The sequence below is a fragment of the Sciurus carolinensis genome, chromosome 5 (genome assembly GCF_902686445.1).
Source record: "Sciurus carolinensis chromosome 5, mSciCar1.2, whole genome shotgun sequence".
Classification (NCBI taxonomy): Eukaryota; Metazoa; Chordata; class Mammalia; order Rodentia; family Sciuridae; genus Sciurus; species Sciurus carolinensis.
The window spans coordinates 129,861,756-129,884,764 of record NC_062217.1 but is presented as its reverse complement, the minus strand read 5'-3'; the positions used below and the strand labels follow the sequence as shown (position 1 = coordinate 129,884,764).

The 23,009-nt window shown below is 58.1% G+C and overlaps 1 protein-coding gene across 10 annotated transcripts in view; it reads right to left on the bottom strand.

Annotated features, from left to right (window-relative positions):
* Zmiz1 (zinc finger MIZ-type containing 1) overlaps window positions 1-23,009 on the bottom strand; it is a 221,417-nt gene that overhangs the window by 8,772 nt on the left and 189,636 nt on the right. For 9 of the 10 annotated variants that reach the window (XM_047552574.1, XM_047552582.1, XM_047552579.1 and 6 more), the window contains 15 exons: window positions 15,002-15,116; window positions 14,411-14,628; window positions 13,240-13,438; window positions 12,083-12,373; window positions 9,452-9,631; window positions 7,968-8,045; window positions 7,150-7,324; window positions 6,584-6,725; window positions 5,208-5,418; window positions 4,062-4,167; window positions 3,362-3,522; window positions 2,337-2,404; window positions 1,972-2,040; window positions 1,295-1,539; window positions 156-322 (listed from right to left, as the gene is read on the bottom strand). In XM_047552574.1, the coding sequence (XP_047408530.1) occupies window positions 156-322; window positions 1,295-1,539; window positions 1,972-2,040; window positions 2,337-2,404; window positions 3,362-3,522; window positions 4,062-4,167; window positions 5,208-5,418; window positions 6,584-6,725; window positions 7,150-7,324; window positions 7,968-8,045; window positions 9,452-9,631; window positions 12,083-12,373; window positions 13,240-13,438; window positions 14,411-14,628; window positions 15,002-15,116 (2,425 nt within the window). The remainder of the gene's footprint in view (window positions 1-155; window positions 323-1,294; window positions 1,540-1,971; window positions 2,041-2,336; window positions 2,405-3,361; window positions 3,523-4,061; window positions 4,168-5,207; window positions 5,419-6,583; window positions 6,726-7,149; window positions 7,325-7,967; window positions 8,046-9,451; window positions 9,632-12,082; window positions 12,374-13,239; window positions 13,439-14,410; window positions 14,629-15,001; window positions 15,117-23,009) is intronic. The other variant, XM_047552580.1, reaches the window with a different exon arrangement.

The window sequence follows — 23,009 nt, the reverse complement described above, 5'->3', positions numbered from 1 at the left end:
CAATTTTTGGTCTTTCCTTTTGCTAAGGAAGGAACCAGCGTACCCACACCAGGAGAGGTCCAAGGGGAACCCTGTCCTAGACAGCTCCAGACAGGCTGGAGTGCGGCCTGAACCACTGGGCAGTGGGGAGAGTCGGGGAAGGAAGAGGTACTCACAGTTTCCTGCATGGGGTGACTGAGGGGTTTCTCGAGGGCAGCCATGTTGTTTGGCATGTCCGGGGGGTGGGAGAGCTGGGGGGGCCCGTGCATGAAGTCATTCATTGATGTCCCGCCAGGGTTCCCATGGGGGAAGTCGAAATTGCCATGGCCCTGGTAGTTGTTGCCTGGGGAGGGAACGAGATGAGGATGTGGGGTCACCCAGAGGGGTGGAGGTCAGCCCCAGAGAATGGAGAGAGTAAAGGTAAAAGCCAAGTCCTTTCCTCCGCACGAGGCTAGCAGGGCTCCTACAGCCTCACACTTGTGGCTGCACGGTGGGCAGCAATGAAGCCTCGTCTGGTGGGATGGGCATTCTGGTGCATATGCTGCTCTACTGCTGTGGAGGGGAGGCACCGTGGGAGAAGGGGGACACGGTATGAGGCCCAAGCCTGAGGGGTTCCCCTCTATGGCCGTGTATCATAATGGGGAGACTGAGGCCCAGAGGTTCTCCTGCCACGTCCACAAAGGCTCCAAATGTACCAGGTTCAAGGTGACAAGAGAGGGGACAGCTGTCCAGCCTTCAGTCACTGCACCCTCTGCTACATGGTGATGGTGAAGCTCAGAGGGTCAGCATGCTGGCACACTGGAGTCCTCAACATGCCACGTGACATTAACCAGGTGGGCTAATGTCTCTGGGCTACTAACCACCCTGCAGCCCTGGGGACCTAGGGTCAGGGATCCCAGTTGGGGAGCTGCTATCCTCTGATTCTGAGGGAGGGATATATTCTAGACCAAGTGGCAGTGGGGGTGAAGCTTGGTCTGGCCATCAGAGAAGAAGGGCTAGTGATGGTGACCTGGGTAGCCAAAGGCTGCGATCCAGGTACCTGGGCTCTGTTCTGGGAGGGTAGGAGAGTTGGAGGGACAAAAGAAGATGTCACAGAAAAACACAGAAGGGCCTGGGAGAGGCAGCAGGAGAGTGGGCTGAGGCCCTGAGCTTGGGCTGCCCTCCCCTCCAAGTCCAGAGACTTGAGGATTACTGTTTGGAGGTAGGTCACCTCTGCCTCTTCACCTTCCCCTCTGCACCTCTGCTACTGGCATAGAAATTCTGGGTCCCCGCTGGACTCAGAGCTACCCCCCTCCCTTGTCTGGCATCGACCCACCTTGGCTGCTGTAGTCGTTGGAGTTGGTGCCCCCAGGGGGAGGTGGGAGTGGGTATGGGGACGGGCCAGGGCCCAGGGCTGCGATCATATCCATGACATTGGGCATGATCATCTGGCTGGGGCTCATGGTTTTGAACCGCTTGGAGGGGATGCCATCAGGGTCGTCCTTAATGTGCAGGTCTGACTTGATGGGCACTGGTCGCCAGCTGCACGTGGGGTCGATGGTGACCTCTTCAAACTCAGAGCTGTGAAAGCAATGGGAGCAGAGCTGAGGCTACAGGGTGCGTGGCTTGGAGAGAAGAGGCCCCACTGACTGAGCCACCCGTCCCGTTTCACCACACTCTGCAAGGCCAGAAGCCCCATGGGGGTGTTGACAGCTCTGAGAGATGGGGAGGCTGGGGCTAGGGACACCAAGTGGCTGGCCTGGGGCCTCAAGGCCTCCCACCCAGAGAGAGCTGTGCAGGTGATGTCAGCTTCCTGTCCTGGCTGAGTTCTGACCCCTCAGAACATTCTGGAACATTCAATTGCCCCAGGTCCATGAATTACCAAGGCAAAGTTGCGGAAAGGACAGAGGTGTGGTCAGTGTTTTGCCGGTCTGGCCACTCATGTGGTCATTGCAGTCTGCACCCTCCCTGCCCCTCTCCAACCAGGCCACATTTCAGCCAGGGACCACTTACTGTTGAATGGCGTTCAGGATCCCCCACATGTACTGATCCACCTCCAAGCCCTCCAGCAGAGCAGTTTTACTGGAAGAGAAGAGGGGGCTTGGCCTTAGCTCCTGGGCCCAAGGAGGCAGGGCGCAGCTGCCCCGCCCTACCTGTGCCCACCAAATCCCACCCCTGCTGCTGCTACACGGGAGGGTGGCCCTGTGACATGGGTGCCTGGCAGAGCCCCTGGAACCCAAGTTCCTCTGCTGGGCTTTGGTTCTGTTTTGCTTTTGGGGCAGGCGGAGGTGGGAGAGCCCGAGAGAGGTGGGGCGGGTGGGGGCGCTCTCCCGCTTTGCAGCCAGGTGGGAAGCCCCTCCAGGACAGTCATCACTTACTTGCACACAGGACACCTCCAGGTCCCTCTCTCACAATTCAACTGTAGGTATGACTCCAGGTCAAAGCACTGCAGGTGGGGACAGACAACAGACAGACAGATAGACAAATGGTTGAGACCAGACCTATCAGACGCTGCCTTGTGCACCTTGGGGAGCTTGGGAAGAGTGCCCCACCAGAAAGGGAGACAGGCAGAGGGTGCAGAGAAAGACAGGCCAACCCTGTTCACACAGTCAAGCAGCCCGATGCCTCTGCCTGGCACCCCTCACGCCACCTCTCTGTGCCCCAAATGACCCTGCCTTACACCCTTTGAGTAGGCTTCCTGTCCCACCTCCTAGCCAGGATGCCCTGTGAAAGTCTCTTGTGAGGCCAGGGGCAATGTGGACTGTGACCATCCCTCAGCCAAGTCCAGGTACTGAGAACAGCTCTGGTCACATCCATCCGTGTTGGATAAAGTGACCATGTCATCCATCACGCTCAACATTCTCTCAGAGGGAGGGAGGCTTGTGTCCCCTGTCACAGCCCTCAGGACCAGCTGTGTTTGACCACGAGCTCAGGGTGATGGCCCAGTGTCACTCGCCATGCTCACGACCAGCTTCTCAGGGGATGGCTCCTCACCCCTCTTCTGGGAGACCTGCCTGAGCAGCCCCCACACAAGACTCCTTCCCAGCCTGGATGGTTCACATGTTCCTAGAGCTGTCACAGCCTACCTGGACTGTGACAATCACTCATGCCCTCTCCTGAGGCAAGGCCCTGGACACAGCAGCTCACTAGGCAGAGGTGTCCCTGCTTTCAGGTCCTGGGCCAGCTGTGGTGTCCCGGCAGGATTCCCAGCTGGGTCTACCATGTGCCAGGAAAAGGACTCTCTAACCTTGATCCTGTAGTCCCCGGCACCCCAGCCCTGAACAGGCAGAAAGGGTGTCCGAAGCATAAATGATGGCTGAAGGAGTAAGCGAAGGTGGCTGCTGACTCTGTCCTTGGGGGTTGGACAGCCCTGCTGTCTTAGAGCTGAACTTCGAACACTCACCTGGACGTGTTTGCAGTCATGGCCTCGGGCAGGCAGCTGGATGCGCCGGAATGTGATGGGGCACTTCAGAGACACCTTGATGGCCGTCTGCTCCACACCATCTTCCCCATTGAGAGTTGTGTTGCCCGAGGAGGCAGCCACGCTGCTGAAGTTCCTCTTGACTGTGGGGCAGGAGGCACAGGTGGTTGCGAAGGCCAGGTGGCAGGCCTGCACACACTCCTGAATACGCCCTGGGTCCTCCCCACCTCTCAAGCACTGGGGAGTGGAGCTCATTCTTCCAGGGGTCCTGTTGCCTGGCACTGAGGAAGAGCAGCCTCCAAGTGTGACACACTGGAGGGCTCATGCCTGGGAGGGGGGGACCAGCAGCTCCCCAATCTCTGCAGAACACGACTGGCCTTGGCTAGGAGTGGGGGACTTTCTGCAAACCTTGCAGAAGTTTGGCACTTCTCTGATTTACTGGGCCAGCAAAAAGCCCCCTCAGGCGTTTTTGCACTTGATTCTGCAACGTGCAAACGGATGTGGATGGTGGCCTGCTGGAACTCGAGGGCTCCAGGAGGCAGTGTGAAGATCAGCACCGTAGGAGGAGGCGTGAGCTGTACCCCCTGCCCGGGGCTCCCCCAGGACAGGATGCCCTCCCAGGCCTAGCCGCAGGTGGGGCGGGTCTGGCTGCCACTCCTGTCCCCACCCGACACCCACTCACTTTTCGTGATGCAGTGCTCTGCAGGCAGGAGGCGCTTCTTGAGGAGGCCCTGCAGCACCGAGCGCACGGAGGGCCGGTGCACCAGCTGCAGCACGAAGAGGTGGGACTGCGAAAGAGAAAGCAGAAAGCCGAGCTCAGTCCCCGCCCACTGTCCCCGCGCCCTGCCCACCTGCAGCTTCTACAGCCTAGGCTGCTACCACCCAGACCTCCAAGATCTCACAGTGATGCATCTCTAGGAGAGGGTCCCCCAGGACCAGGGACAGAGCCCCAGAATAGTCAGGGTGTCCTGGGACCTGCAAGCCTGTGGTCACCACTCCGGGTGGCTGCCACTTTTCCAGGCTGACAAGGTGGACTTTGACACTGGAATCCCTCTTGGAGGAACTTGTGGGACACATGGCATCAGGAATGGATCCTGACCCACTTCCTACCCACAGCCACCCCATACTGCCCCCATCGTGCGTCTTCGGCCTTCCTGTCCCAGGGCCCATCCTGCCTTCCCTCCTCTGGGCAGCTGTCCAGGCTCCTCACACTGAGAGCAGTGCATCCTTGCCTAGCCCCTCTAGTCCTGTGACTCCCAACTCTGTGGCCTCAGTGCCCCTGTGCTCGCAGGGACAGGACCAGAGCCTCTCTTCTCCCGGGTCCTCCGGGAGACCAGGAAAGCAGGGCATGCAATTCACTCCCACGCAAGTTGCCCAAGGAAGCCCTGCATGCCAGCCCCTGATCTCCGGGGACAGCACGGCTCAGTCATGGTCCCACAATGACTCACAGGCTGGAGGGACAAGTGCTCACGAGTGTAGGCACACACACACCTCCAAGAAAACAGGGCTGGTGGAGAAGGAGAGTTAACTCTGGATTGAGAGGAGGTGAGTCTGGGGAAAGGAGGTTAGAATATGACACTTTCCCACAGATGAGGTAAGTGCAGGCCCTGGCTTTGAGGGACGCACAGAATGTCACAGAAAGGGGGTGCAGTGCCCAGGGGACCTGAGGAACAACGTCGTGATATGTGGACAGAAGCAGGGTACCAAAGGGGAAGAGGTTGAGTTTGAGACCAGAGCTCAGTGGCTTGGATTGCTTTGACAGCCGTGGGGGTGGCGACAGCAACCCAGGACATGTGGAGGGAGGGGTCCAGCCCTGCCCCACACTCACACAGCAGCAGGCGGTGACGGTGATCTGGATGGTGTTGCGGCCCGGCTGGCACACGTGCTTGAGGTGCAGCGGCTTGTGTGAGGTCTTGTTGTCCCCACGCTCGATGGTGAGGGGCGTGGCGTTGACGCTGACCTGCACCGAGGCGGGCCAGTTGGTGTTCATCTGCCGGTCCTCGTGGTGGTAGCACTTGAACTGCAGCTCCAGGTCGGACCTGGGGGCGGGGCTCAGGTCAGCTCTGGGAGGCACCCGGTGCCTCTAAACCACCATTGCCGAGTCCCGCAGGACCCGAACCCTGCCGCTGCCCATGTCCTGCCTTACTGCTGCCTCGCTCATCCTGGAGATCCCACCTTCCCACGTCTCCAATCAAAACCCACCTCCACACCAAGCCCGCATTCCCCCGCCCCTGGCACTCCCGCACACTCAGCTCTGGCTACGACTACCTGGTCCCGCTCCCTAAAAGGGTGACTCCTGATCCTCTGCATAAAGACAGAGGGCCTGAAGGACAGACGCTGTCTGACAAGACCCGCCGAGAGGCCAACTGCACTGTCTCCAGGCTACATCCACACAGTGCTTCTGGGTATGGAGATGTGTGAACAGTGTCCTGCTGTCCATGTGTGGGACGTCCTGGCCCTCCTGAGGGAGCGTCCCAGCCCGTGTCCTGAATGCCCTCACACTCACACCATAGCAGGGCCTGAGTGTAAGCGTGTGTGTTTGCTCAGACATTCAAGAGACCTGGACCCAAGTCTCAGCTCTGCCCTTTGCTAGCTGTAAGAAATTACACCCATTAAAGCACTTCTCTAGCTCAGTTTCCTCATCTGTCGAAGGGGAAAGCAATGCCACCACTCAGGATCACAGCAGATCATGAACACAGGGCCTGACCATGAGGCAACCCCCAGCTTCTGCACTGGACTTTCCTGCGTGAGCAGCAACCCTGCCGAAGGTCAGCCCCTTGCAATCTGCAGGTCCTGCCAGGCCTGGCCCAGTCTCCCATCAGTTCCAGCCTCATCTGTATATTTGAGGCTCTGGTCACATAAGCCAAGTTCAGATTCTTGACTGCTTTTTCCCTCTTGCCAACTCAGGGCCTCACCGGGACAGCCTCCTTCTCAGCCTCTAAGGCTAAGCCAGCCACCTTTATCTGTGGCTGGTCTCCCTGACACTCAGGCCTGGGGTGAGTGATGGCTGCTCCCAGCCCCTGAGCCACTGAGCTTCCTGTGGCCTCTCCAGGCCCCACGCAGGGCAGGGCCATCAATGATGCTGAACAGGTGAAGGTGGCAGGAAGCTGCTGCTAACCCCTGTGCAGGCTGCACTGGGCCCAGGACGGACTACGGCGGTGTGGGGGACCATCCCACCTGGCCCGTGCCCCGCCTGACACTCACCTCCACATCAGCGTCTGGTGGACCGTGGGCCGCAGGTGAAACACGTGGTTGCTGACGGCCAGGTTGTGCTCCAGGCGGAAGGGCTCCAGCACCACGCCGTCCCGCACGGGGAACGTGAGCCGCAGCTCGTCATTGTGGTTGGCTGGGCAGGGACAGGGGCCAGATGAGCCACGGGCACAGAGGCATAGGCGCTGGGGCCTTGGACGGGACTCACCCATCCAAAACCACCTGGGTCGCTTGCTCAGAGGACACAGGTGTGGGCCACAGAACCCAGAAGCTGGGCTGTGATCAAGCGGGCACCTGGGGACCTGTGCCCTCCCACGCGTTCCGTCTTCTCCCCTGGCCTCCCTGCTCTGGAAGTTTAGGACCTTCCTCCTGGCCGCCTCCCAGCCTCCTGCCACCCAAGCGGGTGGGTAGCCCAGCTTCCAGCTCAGATGTCCCTCTGGGGGTGTTTCTCTGCTCTAAGGTCCCCCTGCCCTTCCTGAACGCTGCCTCCCTACGGCAGCCCAGCTTCCAAGCCCCCCACTCCAGGCCCACTGGGGCAGTCCGGAACGGAGGGTCCTCACCTGGGGGTGGCGGCAGAGCGCTCATATTTGGCTTGATGTCAGGTGGGAAGGGTGGTTTAACGTCTTGACTGGGGGACAGGTAGGGAGGGATGCTGCTCCCAGGGGTCATGGGGGGCGTGGGGTTCCCTGGAACAGGCGAGTGGGGGTAATTTGCCACAGGAACCGGCCTGGGAGGCTGGAAAGAAGAGAAGCCACAAGTAAGATATGGGGTCACAGGGGTGGAAAGGACTGAGCTGTGGACATCTACCCCACACTCACCAGGGCCCCCTTAGGCTTAACACTCCCCCCGGTGGAAGAGTCCCCCAGGGAAACCACAGTCTCCCATGGACCCTGATGTCCCTGGAAGACAGGGAGGCCTGGGAAGGACACCCCATCCTTATCTGGGTCTCACAACACTGAGCCGCCTCAGTGCCAGGTGAATGCAGATGGTCCACATCCCTCTGACCAGTGGAGACACCGAGGTTCAGGGTTAGGGAAGACTTGTCTAATCTACCCTGGGAGGAGAGGAGAGCTGGGGCCAGTCAGGCAGCCATCCCGTGTCACAACTCAAGGCCATGTGCCCCCACCCCACCCCACAGAGGTCCCCGTCCCCAAGAGCCCTCTTCTCAGTCCTCGCCTTGTTCTCTCAGGCCATTCCTCCTTGGCTCGCCCACGCAGAACTGTGGGCAGCTCTGTGCCCCAAAGCAGATGACCGGGGGGTGTGTCTCCCACCCATGGACACTGTCATCCAGAGAGGCTGGGGCAGGCACAGGGAGGACCTCTAGATCCCCCAACGACGGCCTGAGGGTGACAGATTGGAAGATCCAATCGGAACATACCCTATTGACATTCCCTTGGCTGTAGTTGCTGTAGCTGCTCCCCGAGAAGGTGTTGTTTTGTCCATTAAACTGTTCTGGCTGTTAAAACAAGATAAGCAACGCTAGGAGCGGAAGGCGGGAAAGCTCTCCCTCCCGATGCTGGAACCGGCCTGGAGAACGGGGAGCCTCTGCCAGGGTGGGAAGGAGGGGGCTGAGCAGGCCATCCCTCGGGGACTGTGTTCTGCCCCTCTCTGTCCATAGCGACTAATTTAGCAAAAGAGCCCAGCAAAATAGCAACACGGTGGTGCCGAAGTCAGAGCAAAAATGGTCAACCCACGTGGCAGATGGCCGTGGATGCTGGCATGGTTCTTTGGCAAGTAAATGCAAAATAGTGACGTCTTCTTCACGCCTGAGAAAGTATTTTATAAAAATCCGGAAGGAAAAGTCTGGATGCCTGAACAGATTTATCATAGTATTATTTCCAAAGTGAAAAATCAGAAATAAAGCAAACATCTGAGAGAGAGAGAGAGAGAGAGAGAGAGAGAGAGAGAGAGAGAGAGAGAGAGAGAGAGAAAGTAAACCAGGGCGCAGTTGTTGGAGTATTAGGCAGTTATGAAAAGTGAAAATAAGCCAGGAACAGTAGCACATGGGGTTTGGGAAGCTGAGGCAGGAGGATCGTAAGTTCAAGGCCAGCCTCAGCAACTTAGTGAGGCCCTCAGCAACTTAGCAAGGCCCTGTCTCAAAATAAAATATAAAAAAGGATGGGGGTGTGGCTCTGTGATTAAGAGCCCCTGGGTTCCATCCCTGGTACCAAAAAAGAAAAAAAAAAAAAAGAAAAGTGAGAGTGATAGAGATGCTATAGCAATAGGTAATATGCTTATTAATTCAGGTTAGGTCAAAATTATAGCTGTAGCTGGGAGCAGTGGCTTATGGCTGTAATCCCAGCTACTTGGGGAGCGGAGACAGGAAGGTCACAAGTTTGAAGCCAACCTGTACAATTCAGTAAGACCCTGTCTCAAAATAAAAAATGAGAAGGACTAGGACTGTAGCTCAGTGGTAGAGCACTTGCCAAGTATGTGTGGGGCCCTGGGTTCAATTCCCAGGACCAAGAAGCACAGAGATCACAGGTGTAGTGAGAGTTTTATAATGTGTTGGTGCCCATCTGCATGCAGTTTAGAATAAAATGTTAACATATTCAGGGTGTATAGTTTTTTCTTAAAAGGCATTTCCTCTATTGTTATTATGTTGTGTGTGCCATATATAAAGAAATCCATCATCTAAGCTCCATATAAACAGAAACCAGGAGAAGTCAGTCTGACTTCCCGGCCACTCAAACTTAGTTCTGAGCCCTCCAGGACAACAAGAAACCTCCCCTGCCCTCGGTGTATTTGGGGGACACATGCAGTCTCCAAATATTACTGGTGAGGTTAAGGATGTGTTAGGAGGGAGGGGCTCGGGGTGGAGGGTAGTGAGGTTTGGGGTGCCCCAAGGTGGGTGGGACTCACCTTGTAATACTGCCCCATGTTGACCGTGGGGGGAGGGTACTGCCCGGTGCTGGGCTGGCTCGGCATCCTTTGCCCAGGGTAGTTGGGAGAGGTGAGTGGCCTTGGGGGGTTGGGAGTGGGGTACTGGCCTGGCTGGGTGGGGAACTGGCTGTTTGGTCCATATTGCTGGTTTCCATATTGCTGTGGTGGCAGAAGAAGGGCAGAGGAGAAGTTGTCAGTATTTTGTAGCCAAGTGGCTCACTCTGAGGCTGGGACCAGGTCCACCTCCTATCTGTGGACTCTGCTGTCCTACCCTGAAATGGCCTGCCTTGCGGAAAGGAAAGGCTGAACATGACGATGCTGAGCTCCTTCTTGCCTCGACATCTGGGGACGTGACATTCTGCCTGTCCAGCTCACGGGACACCTCCCCTTAAGGTCATTCATCCAGAGACACATGCCCTTGGGACTCCTGGGCCACTTCCAGAGCTTCTTGGTCCTGCCATCTTGAGGAGGCTCTTTCTAAAGCCCTCCTCTCCATGTCTCCCAGTGCTTGATTCAGGGCTATGTTCCCCAGTGTGCACAGAATGTGACAGGGAAATGCAAGCCGCAGGCTGCACTTCCAGAAAGCTCGCACCCCCTGTATTCTGAGGCGGAATCTGCATGGCACTGTCCCCGAACCCCAGCCGAGCAGAACACACACATACACATCCAGTTCCAGGCCGTCACCACCCAGCCATGCAGAGCCTGGGAGACCTGGTTGGTGAAGGGAAAAGATTCAGCATCCAGAGTCAGGTGACGCTCAGGGCCACCTGCAGCCCAGACCCCCAGAATAGGACTTCTTGTGGAGTCAGTGATTTCTTCTTGCTTCTCTGTTGACATTCTTGTCTAAGTGTCTCTCCAGTCCTCTCGGCTTAGAGATCCAGTTGGTGACTGTGCCCCAGTGCCTGGCAGAAAGCAGGACCTCAACCGACACTTGCTCACTAAGTGAATGAAGGGCCTGGGGGCACACACCAGAGTGGTGAGCACTAAAGGACCTTCCATGATGCACACCGTTGGGACCTGGTGGCTGCTGTGTGCAAGAGTGCGGTCTCATTGCTGCAGATGTGGACCTGGCTGGCACCTGCCCCACTCTGGGACTGGATGACCTGACTCCAGCCCCGCCCTAAGGCTGATAATTCAATGCGGATGGGAGCACCATGGTGAGGTGGGTCAGGCCGAAGAGGCTGGGAGCACACAGCACTGCCACCCAGGACCCGGCGTTTAGTAACTGGGGAGCCGCAGTGTTCCACAAGGGGCGTGACTTCTTCAGGAAAGATGAGCAGGAGTTCTTGGGGTGTTCTCCTGGGGCGGGCATTGGTGCAGGTGCAGGCTTAGCGCTAGTGACCAGGGCTCTGCTGTGGCCACATCTGAGATGGCTGGTCTTGTGCTGGTTACCCAAGGTTTGGCTCATGGAGGCAAACCCCAGGGTAGTCGCTGGGGACACTGCAAGTGTCAGCACAGAGGGGCTGAGAAGAGAACTCAGAAGTAGCAGGGGCTCTGTGCTGGGAGTAAGGCCAGCCAGGGCCTGGGGGAGGCGGGTCCATGGTCCTTCTCTGGCCCTCCCTGAACTAAGGGATCAGGCCTTGACCCAGCCTCCTGGATGCTTGAGGATGGCCCCCAACCCTTGAACCCTTTGGTCACAGGACAACACTGGTTGCCAAGTCACCCAGCTTGTGCTAGAGTAGATGCTGCACAGACATGCAAGGAACGTGGCTCTTTGGGAAGCCAACCTGAGAACGGTGTGTGAGCAGAGAGCTGGTGCTCTAGCAGAGGATTCAGGGGTGAGCAGACAGGCAGGTTTCATAAGCGTTCAGGACTCCAGGGTCCTGGTGTCCTCTGCAGGTGAACTAAACCCTTACTTGGTACCAGGATGGGCCAGTTGCTGCTGATTTGTCTGTAACACTCCCTTTCTCTAGCCTCACACTGAGTTCTGTTCCTTTGTGGGTCCTGGCTTAAGCCTTTTCTTTCCTGCTTCAGTCTTGGGTTCCTGAGGCAGGAGGTATGAGTTCTGCTTCCCTGAATCTTCCCCAACACCTCCCCTAAGCTGGCTGGTGCCCAAGAGGCACCACTAGCCCAGCATGGTGGATGCTGATGGGGATGTGCCCAGGACTGCAGCTGCCTGCTGATCACCGATGACACACACACATGCATTTCAAGGGTATCATCTCAGCTCCGGTTCCTGGGGGAAGCTGGGGAAGCCCTCGTGTGGGCGTGACCCTCTGTGGGTTCAGTTCTTCACGCAGCTGCCCAGGAGCCTCTGAGGTAGGACAGAAGAGAGTGGCAGCGGCAGCGACTGCTTGCTGAGGAGGACTTCCTGAACATGCCCTCGGCCAGGACCCCAGGCAGCCTAGTCGGGGAAATGGACTGCTGCCACTTTTACAGATGACGAAATGGTGGCTCAGGGAGGTGGCCGGATTTGCTCAGGGACTTCTGGGTGGGAAACAGCAGAACCAGGTCTCAATGCCAGGAGGCCCAGCTCACAGACCTGCCTTTTGGCCCAGGTTTTCTGGGGTCCAATTGTGCCCTTTCCATGGCTCCACCCACAGCCCTGGCATCGTTGAGCCCAGCCCTCCCACTGCCCTCTGTGCCCCTGCAGACTGCCACCACACTCACCTCTCCGGGGTATGGCCTCTTTATGCTCTGAATAGGAAGGGACTGGGGCCGGGGGCCCGGGTAGGTCTGCTGGGGCATCCGCTGCCCATGTGTGCCAAAGGGGCTGATGCCAGGCGGCCGGGGCTGGTTCATGCCCATGGGAGGGCCGCTCATCCCCGAGGGCGTCATGCCAGCCGCCATGCTGGCAGGGTTCATGCTGCCCCCCATGGAGGCAGGCCCCCGAGGCCCGGGCTGGTTCATGAATTGGCTGTTATACGCCTGGGTGGGACCCATCTGGAAAGAGGAACAGACCTTCAACGGGAGAAGAAGAAGAAAAAAAAAGAATAAAATGCCACATGCATTGAAAGTGCAGGGAGGAAGGGGGTTACGGGGAGGGAGCACTTTCCTGGGTGGCTGCTGCTGATGACCAGGCCCCAAGGGACCCTGTCCTCCTGGGCTCACTGCTGTCCTCTGCAGGCCGCACAGGGAAGATGCAGTTCCAGGGGTGTTAGGGACTGGGGTGGGGAGCAGTCACTCCAATGCACAGGCAGCATTTCCAGGGAGGCAGGCAGGGGACAGGGAAGAGTGTGCAGGGTGGGGAGGGATATGGGGAGGGACACTGGAGGGTGGAGGCAGATGAGGATGGAGGCTAAAGCCCCTTTCCTGGAAGTTCTGGTCCTCGGCCAATGGAGACACACCCTCCATCCACAAAGTCTGACTCAATTCCAGCTTTTACTTCTGCTCTGTGGCCCCACCTCCAGGGACCTGTCCTGCACTGCTACGGGGGCCCTCCTGCTCACACTCCAAGGCCCTCCTCGAACTGGCACAGGCAGCAGATGCCCTAGCAGGCCTACCCAGGCCCCAGGCCTCAGCAGGGTTGTGGGAGACAACTTGCAGACACTGAGCCCACTCTTCAGTGAACAGGGGGCCCCGGGGGCAATGCAGAAGCTCTTTCCTCATATGCAGACACGCCAGCCCACACAGAACGCACACGAGCTCCCAGATGCCCACGCCGCACCCAACCATGCCGCCACACCCACACCCTAACACACAGGCTCCAGGCGCTGCCAGGAACACCCGGCGCACCCTGACGCCATTGGCTCTCCAGCACACACGGTCCCCAAGCCCTGCACTGTCTGCCCGGGCAAGGCTGGGGCAGGATGAGTGGGAACCCTTACCGGTCCATACTGGTTAATATCCTTGTTCTGCGTCTCCTGCAACGCTGCCACGGTGGCTGTGGCCGTGGCGGTGGCCGTGGCCGCCGCCGCTGCTACTGCAGCTGCTGCAGCAGCGGCTGCCGGCTGAGTGAAATCAGCAGGTGGCCTGGTGTGCGGAGGGATGCCCATGCCTGCGGGGGCACTGGGACCCCCAGGGTAGCTGCGGGGAGAAGGATGGAAGAGTTAGGTACTGCCTGTCCCTAAAGATGAACCCAGGACAAACCTGGGGCTCCGGGGAGGTGGGCAGGGCTGTCCCAGGGCGTGGGACACCAACTCATGCATGTGTGAGGCACTCAGGTGCAGAGCCTAGAGAGGACGAGGGACTCCTGAGGCTGGCAGCCACGGTGCACTAGAGATGGCTAGGCACTACTCCTGCAGCCCTGGTGTTGGGGCATCCTCACTGCAAGCTCGTGGTCACCTGGTCAGTTGTCTTCTAGGGGACACTGGGCCCCAGCAAGCCTGAGCAACTCGCCCTCGCCTGAGGTGCTCTGGCACTGATGGCAGAGCTGCAGACACAGCGCCAGGTGCGCCTGACACGAGAGTTTAACCAGTAGGCTGCACTGCTCTGCCAACCCCAGGCTGGAAACCCAGCAAGGCTGTGGTACGTACAGCCGGGCAGGGTTAAGGCCAAAGTGGGGGTCTCCGTTAGGGTAGGGTGGGCACCTCCCTCTGCTGTCCGTGTCTGCCCTGCCTCCCACCCCCAAACTCCTCCCTGGGGATCCCTGCTTCCTTCTTCCTTCACAGACTGGCAAGGCAGAGTTGCTTAATGAGGCCTGGGCAAGTGGGGAGTCCCCTTCTAGCTGCTCCGTGGCTTTCCTGGTCCAGCTCTCAATGGCTCCCGACTTATAAAGATATGAGGCAGAGGGGTCACCAGCAGGAGGGAGAACCTAGTAGCCTCCTGTTCCTCCAGGCCTGAGAGCGTCAGGACACGGCCCAGCTACTGCAGCATGGAATCTGCAAGCCAGTCCTGAGAACAGGCAGGACAGCCAGGAATGTGACAAGGGGCCGCCCTGCCCACGTGTCTCAGGAAGCACGGTGCTGGGAATGCAACTGGACGCTCCCACCTGGATGGAGGCAGGAGGGCGGGGCGGACATGCGGCTGCTGAAGGCCAAGCCCCTGCTGCCTGCTCACCTGGCCCCGAAGCCCCCGCTGCCGGGGTAGTTGGGCCGGCCGTACACGCTCTGCTGGATGTAGGGCTGAGCGGGGCCAGCCTTGGCCGAGAACTGCTGCTGCTGCCCAGCGAACTGCGGGGAGTTGAGGCCGGGGTTGCTGGTGGTCATGCCCGACGCCATGGGGTTGCCGCCTGGATTCATAGGGTTGTTGGCATTGGCCATAGGGTTCCCGAGGACCTGTGAGCAGAGTGAGTGGTTATCACCCCAGCTGCTACCCATGGAGACAAAAAAGGGAGACAAGGAGACGGGGAGGGAGGAAGAGAGAGAAGGGGAGGACAATGTAGAAAAAGTGAGGTGGCGGAGGCAGAGTGAGTCCCAGAGTTTACAAGGGCTAGGCGGGGAGGCAGGCAGTGTGGGGAGCAGGTGAGGGTGTGGTGAACAGACCCTTACTGGAGTGGAGATGTGCTGGCAGCTGGCTGTACCCTGAAAACAGGTCTGCCAGCCAGAGCCCGGGGGAGCAAGAGGGGCTGGCATGGCAGGGTGACCTGAGGGCCCCAGGAATGAGGGGTACCTGGAAGAGGGTGTGGCCAGGGGCAAGATAGGATCTTACCTGGCTCTGGGATGTGTTGGTCACTCCCCAAACCGTGGTGACCACGGAGAGGGAGCCGGGAGGCTGGTTGGTGTTCTGCTGCCAAGGGACAGAGTCATAGGGGAACGACCCATCACTGTAGAGGGAGACAGAGGGAGGTCCTCAGGGGCTGGTGCACAGGGCTCAGGGGGGCCATGTCCTGCACCCCATTGTTCTGCCGCTGCTCCAGCGAGTCCCAGGAGCCCCATCCCAGTCAGCACAGCACTCCACCCCCAGGCCTGTCATGGCACCTGGTGCAGAACAGGTGGGCCTTACATGGTGGCAGGCTGTGCAGAAGTGAGTGTCTCCCCTGTCCCTGCGGGGCCACCCCCCTGTCTGCCTGCCTCACCTTGGCCCCAAGTCCACAGTCCATGCAATGAAGGAAGTGGGGTGTCCTGGGTCTCGATCTAAGCCCCTTCTTCAATCACGCTGACTCCAAGCAGCCCCCTGGGAAGAACCTACACCACCGCCCCTGGGGACTGCCGGGCCCCTTCTCAGTGAAGGCTGAAAGGGTTTGTGACCGGGAGCCTTGGCTCTTCCCACCCCCTCATAGCAGGTTGGCTGCTGAGCCCAGCTGGCCTGGCCTTTGGAACGCAGGCTTCTTAGGTCGCCCTTCCCTCCTGGGCCAGGACAATGCAGGTACAGGCCTACCGGCCTCCGTCCCCTCCCCTGCCCCCACTCATCTCTTGTGCACATCCCCGACGAGCTAATCCCCCTCCAACACCCAAGACCCTCAGCACAATCAAAGTCCTTCAGTGGCTTCCAGTGTTGACAAGGCAAAGTCCAAATGCCCACTTAGGAATGATTTACCCACTAACTCCACCTGACCCCGCACGTGGCTGCCCTGGACACCTGTCCCTCCCCCACCCACACCAGGCCTGCCAAAGCCCATCAGGTTTGGTGAAGTCTCTCCAGGGAGCCCTCGAACATCAGAAGCCAGCACTTAACCTCCCCCGACGGCCCCCCCGGGAGTGGTCAGCAAGGTCTCCTGCCATGCTGAGGTGCAGCAGTGAGATCCCAGGGAGGGACAAGAGCTTGAGAAGGGGCAGGTGGGGTCACAGCATGAAGACCTGCCAGGGGGTTCCAGCCCCAGGGGTGCTGAGCTGAGGCTGACCCACCCCTCGAGCCTGTGCTGGCTCTTCTGTCCCACCTGTCAGGGTGCCCACGGAATCCCAGCACACAGGGCCCAGGAAGGGCAGGAAAGCAGAGCGCCCAGGTCTGTGGCCCAGCTGTGCCACGGGCCTCCAATGGGGGTGACGTCCTGTGTACCCACTCGAGCTACGCTAGGGAAAGGATGTGGGAAACACCTGGTGCCTTCCTTATGAGACTCAGTACAAACTGAAGGCTCACTGGAGTCCTGCCCGAGGGGCCATCCAGTCCCAGAGGTGGTGGAGGTGCTGGGGGCACCACGCTCATGAGAACACAAGTGGGAGCTAGAACCGGCCCGAGGCCGGCGCTCCAGGAGGGCGTTCCGTGTGCCAGCAGGAGCGGGGAGCCGGCATGGCCACTCAGGTGCCTGTGCTGCCCGGCTGAGCCCTTGGCAATGCTGGTCAGGACCCTGTGGCAGTGAGCTGCCTGCACGCGGGCTGTGTCACTGAGGCTCACTCGCCCTTCCCCTGCCTCAGCCGCTTCTCTCCTTATCTCCCACTGCCTGCGGTCTCTGTTCAGAGGTCACCTTTGCGGAGGGCCAGCCTGGCTCTGCCTGCCGTAGTGTAAGAGCAGTCACGCCCCACGCTGCTTTTCTCCTTTCCCTGGCTCCTGACTGTCTTCCGCAGCACTCCACCACTGTCGCCACCATCTGTTCTGTTGTTATTCACCCACCGCCCAGGGCAGGGCCCCATGTTTGTTCGGCATCTACCTGGGCACCTGAAAGTGAGCCAGACCAGGACGTCTGGGCAAGCGCGACCCTCCACTCCGCTCCCCCAGCGTTCTCTAGCTGCAGGTCACAAAAACATGAGTGGGTCAGGACACTGAGCCAGCATGAGGGGACAAGGTGATCAAGCGTGAGCTCACAGTAAGGATGAGTGTTAACCTTCTGGGTTGGTCTGAAACACACCTGAGCTGCGGGTACTATGTGTCTTACTATAGGGCTCAAATAAGTCCGAACCCCAGTCTCAGGTGCTAAGACAGATGTGGCTCAGAGGACAAAAAGGCTTCCTCAGTTGGAAAGTGACACACTCATTACTCATGACGTCGGTGGGGAAAGAGCAGGGTTGAACCTGGGGAAGAGATGGCCTCAGCCGGACAGACAGGATAGGGGTCAGTGCTGCTGGAAAGAGGGAGCTCCGGATGCACAGGTAGTGACAGGTCTCTGTCTGGCAGACTGGGGACCAGGAGTTTAGAGGAGCAGGCAGGAGCAGCATGGGAAAGCAAGCACTCAAGGGGCTCCTCGGGAGGCTGGACAAAGGTCCCCTGTTCTCTCCGTGAGGTGGCTGAGCCCAAGGTGGTTCCAGGGTGGCAGAGCAGTGTCTGGCAGGGAGGCCCCGCTTTAGAAACAGAGATCCCTGACACTGGCTGTCCTGCAGGGCTCACGGCCCAGGTGTGCTGGATAAACACGGGTTCCCCCGGCAACTGAGGCAAACACAAGCTTGAGTCTGTTTTCTCTCCCAGAACTCCAGCCCACAAGTTCCCACTGACCCTCTAGGCTGATGATGGCGTAGGCAAGGTTTGTCCTTTTAGAACATGCCTGGTCATGCTCAGGAAGTGACCCCCCAGGGGCCCCAGGCAGCTGCTGCCTCACCACCTCAACAGGGGAGGCCCCTGCTCACCAGGGATACTGTGCTTGAGGCCCACAAGCAGCTCCTGACTGCCCTGAAGCTCTGTGGGTGGGCCTTGTGGGAGGAAACCCGCTCCTTCCTGTTTCACCCACTCCACCCCAAACTCGGTGAGAAGCAAAGTTAACTAATGTTCCCAAAGTGGGCATCCTGCTGACTGGCTGGCAGGGTCACTGCCCTAGAGTGGAGGTGTACAGCCGGTGTGCAGAGGCCCGGGCACATGGGAGCCCTACAGACGTGCTGCCTTGCACACTGGGGGAAGAGCACACACCGGGAGTAGGCATGCAGTCTTGGTCTTCCGGGCCTCCGTGCGTACCTGCTGCAGAAGCAGAAGTGGCAGGCGCGGCTGCAGTTTGACGCATCCTGTCCTGGGGGAGATGCTCCTGCTGTGGCTGTGAGGGCGCTCACCCCCGCAGGCCCACCGCAGCAGCGGCCCTCCTGCCTCTGCCTAGACTTACACGGTCCTTGGGGGCTACCTGGTCCCTGTGCCCAGGCAGGGGCTTGGCTAAGGTGGGAGGGAGGCCTGGGCAAGAGAGGGAAGGCCTAGAGGGCTTTAGGGGGAACCTGAGGTCCTTCTGAGCCCCTGACAAACACTGTTGATTCTGCAGGCACGCTCGGCCCCAGGCTGGGGTGTTGGCCTTCTGGGGCTGCCCATCAGGGGCCACCTCCGCCTTGAAGCAACGCAGAGGGAGGCCCGAGCTCTTGAGGTCTAAGAAGCCTACTTCATGATTCTGCTGCTCTGTACACCCTGCATCCAGCACGAATAGTCCTGATCTCATGCCACAGACTGCCCCCAGCCACAGTCCTGGCCAGGCACCACCGCCCCAGGGATCCTGTTCCATCCACAGAGGAACCAGTGCCGGGCCGGAGACAGGCCACTCATGTGGGCTCTGGAGTTAGACTGGGGACAAACCTCGGCTCTGCCTTTGCCGATTCTGTGAACTTCACCGCTTCGTTTTTAATCAGCCTCATTTCCTCATCTGTAAAGTGGGACTTAACACTTTCCTAAGAGGAAAGGCAAGAATATGGGTGAAGGGCCCAGCAGTCAGGGCCTGCTCTGCTGTCCTTTCTCCCCAGGTCTCCTGGCCAGCCACATGCGGGTACCCATATGTGTTCAATGATACGCTGAAAGTGCTGAGAAGTTTTACAAATATGTACTCATGGGAGGGGCCATTACCATTCCTCTTTATCAACTAAAAAGAATGTTTTCTAAGCCTCTGAGGCTTACCTTGTGCCTTCCCATCTCTAGCGAGTGAACTCCTACCTATACTTCAAAGCCCAGCCTGCATACCCCCTTTCGGGACTTTCCTGAATAAAACCAAGGGCATTTTCCTCTGTTCCCTCAGCACTTTTTGCATATCTTTTATGGAGAGCTCGTCTCACTGAAGCTGTAGGAGATGGTTTACATGTCTGTACCAGTTCCATGGGCACCAATGAAGTGCTGAATGTGAGCTAGGTAGGCCTGAGGTGAGGGAGTGACGGATCCTGGCTGCTGGGTACCGCCAGTGGCCGTGTCTGCACAGACATTCATGGAAGGTGGGTGAGACTTGCACTTGTGGCTGCCGCTTTATTTGGGAGAAATAACCAATTCTCATTAAGGGTACTGTCAGACCCTCATTAATCTCCCCGATCCAGCTATATTGGTCCCGGCTCTGTGCAAGGTTGTAGTGTTGCTGCTAATGAAACGCCAGGCCAGGGAAGAGCCGACGCTCCTGGTCTCTTTAATTTAGGGGACCCATTAACGGTGTTCTCCATCATCACAATTACTGGGGCCTCCTTCCTCCCCTCCCTGCAGGGAACATAAAGGGGAAAGTGCTGCGGCTCACTGCCTGCCAGAGGCTGGGAACGTCTTTCAACAGGGAGGAGGAACAGAAAAGGTCCTTGCGTCTTAGCGATCTGGAGCTGGTGGAGCAGGGATTTGTGGGTTTTTCAATTTCTGGGGGCAAGAAGGGCCTAGTGCAAACTGAAGTTTGCTGCAGTTATGCAAAAAAGCAAGGAGCGGCAGCTGGGATGGTGGGGACGTGACCAAAGTGAGGGGAAGACGGGCTCGGTTTTGACTGACTGATCTCTGTGGGTTGACCAAGAATGAGCAAGCACGGCCAGATGGCGCCAGGCCAAGGATCAGGAGAATAATGAATAACTGTGAGACCCCCAGTGTGCCAAGGTTGACGGCAAGCACGGACTTCAGGCCCCTGGTGCTACTGCCCTTCTGGGAATGAGGATGCTGAGGCACAGAGAGGTTAAGGACCTGCCCCAAGTTACCCAGCTAGAAGACAGCAGAGTTGAAACCCAGCTCCTTAACATAAAAGCAGAGCCTGTTCCCCACCTGCTACACCCAGGGGACCTCTCCTGTGAGTGCCAAATCCCACACCTGGAACAAGGGTGGCACCCTCTGATCTTGCAATCTTCCCCAGTTCTAGCCAGCTTTGATTGTAATCAAATTAACAGCATAAACAAGATTTATTAGGTTCTTAATTACCTTTGCAACACTGATTTGCATACGGACAATGTGCTAATCACAAATGACTTTCTTAACCACTCATTAAGAATCCGGGAGAGGAAGGCAGAAATGGTTGTTGGCATCAGGTCTGGGTCACTACAGGGACATGGAAGGTGTCCTAGTGCCCGCCAGTGTCTGGGGCCTCACCAGGCCTCACCAGGCCTCTCTCTTCTCCTACTCATGGTGGCCAGTACCAAGGACAAAACGGGCTGTCAAGACTTTCACGGATGATTGTCCACAGTCCTCATGGCGCGGTCACACTCAGACACTGCCACGGGGCCACGGGAACCTGAGCCTGCCCTGGTATCTCACTCATGGTGCTTGTCACCATGTCCCCATAGGAACTGTGGGACTCAGGGACGCCAAGCACCTCACTCACAGGCACAGCCCTGGAGAACAAGTACAGATGCGCAGCTGCACACAGTGGCACCAAGTGGATGTGACTGTGACAGCTGAGCCACAGGAATCCTGCAGTCACCAGGGACCCCCCAGACCTCCAGGCAGGGTGGGGCTTCAAGCTTCCAGGCTCCCTGGCTCCTCCCCTCTGCTTGTCCAGGGACCCCCAGTCTTCCAACAGCCCAAGGCCTCTGAGCAGCACATCCTGAGCATCCCAGAGCCCAGCCCTCCCGGGCCCAGCGTCTGTCTCCCTAACACAAAGACACGAAGAGCCACCTTCCTCCGGGTCATCAATGTTGGGCTGAGATGATGGAGTCTGGTGGTGTTTCCCAACTCTGAAAGCTCAGTTTTCTCTTCCATTTCCTTCCCCTTCAAGTTTGGGAAATTACATGAGGGCCTTAAAAGGAGTTGGGCTATGCTGGGGTTCCTCTGGAAATAAGAGATTTCTTCCCTGGGGACACTCATGAAGGTCACAAGGACATACTGGCTAACTTTAAGCACTGGATCACACTGTGTCTTGGAACAGCACTGGGCTTGGAGAAGAACAGTACACTGGCCCTTGCTCAACAAATGTCATATCTTCTTCCAGTCCCAGCTTCCCCACTATAAAACGGGCAACTGATGGACTGTTGGATCAGAACAGTACATGACCCCCTACAGAAAAGACCCTCCTAATCGGGCTAATAACTAGACATCACTGACCTTGAACTATGAGTAACAGGGTGATGGTGGTGTGCAAAATCCTGCTCTGGCTGTGTGTTCTTGGGCAAGTCACTTTCCCCCTCCAGGCCCATTTGCCCTTTCTGTTCTGCCACTCAGTGGCAGGCATTATCCAGACAGCCTAATACCCTGCTGGGCTCCTGAGAGGATCCCTCGTTCCATGGGACTGACTGATCACCACTGATATTTAGCAGGATGTCTGGCCCACGGGGCTCTCCTTTCTCTGGAAGACCACCTGAGTTCTGCAGAAAAAATGCCAGCATGGTCTTCAAGCTCCCAGACCACGTGCTTTGCATTGTCAGTCATTTGGCTGGACCTCTGGGGAGCTGGACTTGCAGTAGTGGCAGAGGAACAGGACCTGGGATGCTGGCTGGTGGCTCTTTGGCTCACAGTACTTCTTGGCCACACCAGTCTGAATTCATAGAATGCACGCGCCCACACACAGTCCATCCAAGTCCTGGACAGTTAAGATCCCTGTCCTCTGCGCAGTCTCCCGACACTCAGTCCCGCTCGCTTCTCTCCTGAACCCAAGGTCACTTAACTCCAACCCTGCCTTGAGCCAGTCCCCAGACGGCCTTGGTGAGTATTCCTTCCCCAGCTGGAGCAGAGACACTCATCATTTCTGTGTGGGATGCACACAGCCTGAGCTCAACTCGATAAGGATCCAGCAAAGGGCTGGCTGAGGTCCAGATCTGCGGCACCATCATGGTCAAGCAGGTCTGAGGTGGATCTTCAGTGGGCAACTATGGGGCTCAGACCCATCATCAGCATCCACTTTGCTGAAATGACTTGGAGGAGAGAGGGCTGGGGAGGGCAAGATAGGTGGGATGATGAGGCACTCAGATGATTCTGGAGGGATGGCCGGCTGGGCCAGGGACAGTGAGCTACAGCATTGCAAGGGCAACTGCCAAATAAGCTGCTTGGGTTACTATTTGGCCACAGAGGCGGGGCTCCCAGAGACGACCTGCAGGAGAGTTGAAGCTGGGGCAGGGATCAGAACGCAGGAGGCAGGCTTTGCCACTCCAGAGCAGTGGTTCTCAGCCAAGATGATGCCCTACTCTCCAAAATGTGCAAGGGGGCTTTTCGCTGTTACAGTGCTTGGTGGGGAAGGACCAGACGTGAGAAGACTCAAGTGGACAGCGACCGAGATAAATGCCCTGCAAAGCCACGCTCCACAAAAAATTCCCCTGGCCAAATGCCAACCCTGCCAAGCAACACTGCTGCAGAAGGCAGGTAGCTGTGGCTATCAGTGGCCAGACCCAGGGTCCAGCAAGGCAGTGACCCTGGGTAGTGGTGGGCTTGCTGTGGTACCAGGTGCCCCTGACTGCAGCAGGGCACCACGTTTCAGGGAGATCTTGCCCAGGCAGGGACTGGACTTGATGAGTACTAAGGTCCTTTCTGGTTCTGAGAGTCAACAAGCCTCTAATTTGATTTATAAAGCGTGGTTGACACCCGAGTCCCCGGCAGTGCCTCTGTGGTGCAACCCAGGTCTGCCTGCAGCGTGCTCTGGGCTGTGGGTTCCTCGTTCAGGCTGGATAATGAGAGCAGAGCTCTGACTGCAAATGCCCCTCCCGGTCATTAGCAGGGACCCGCACAGGGA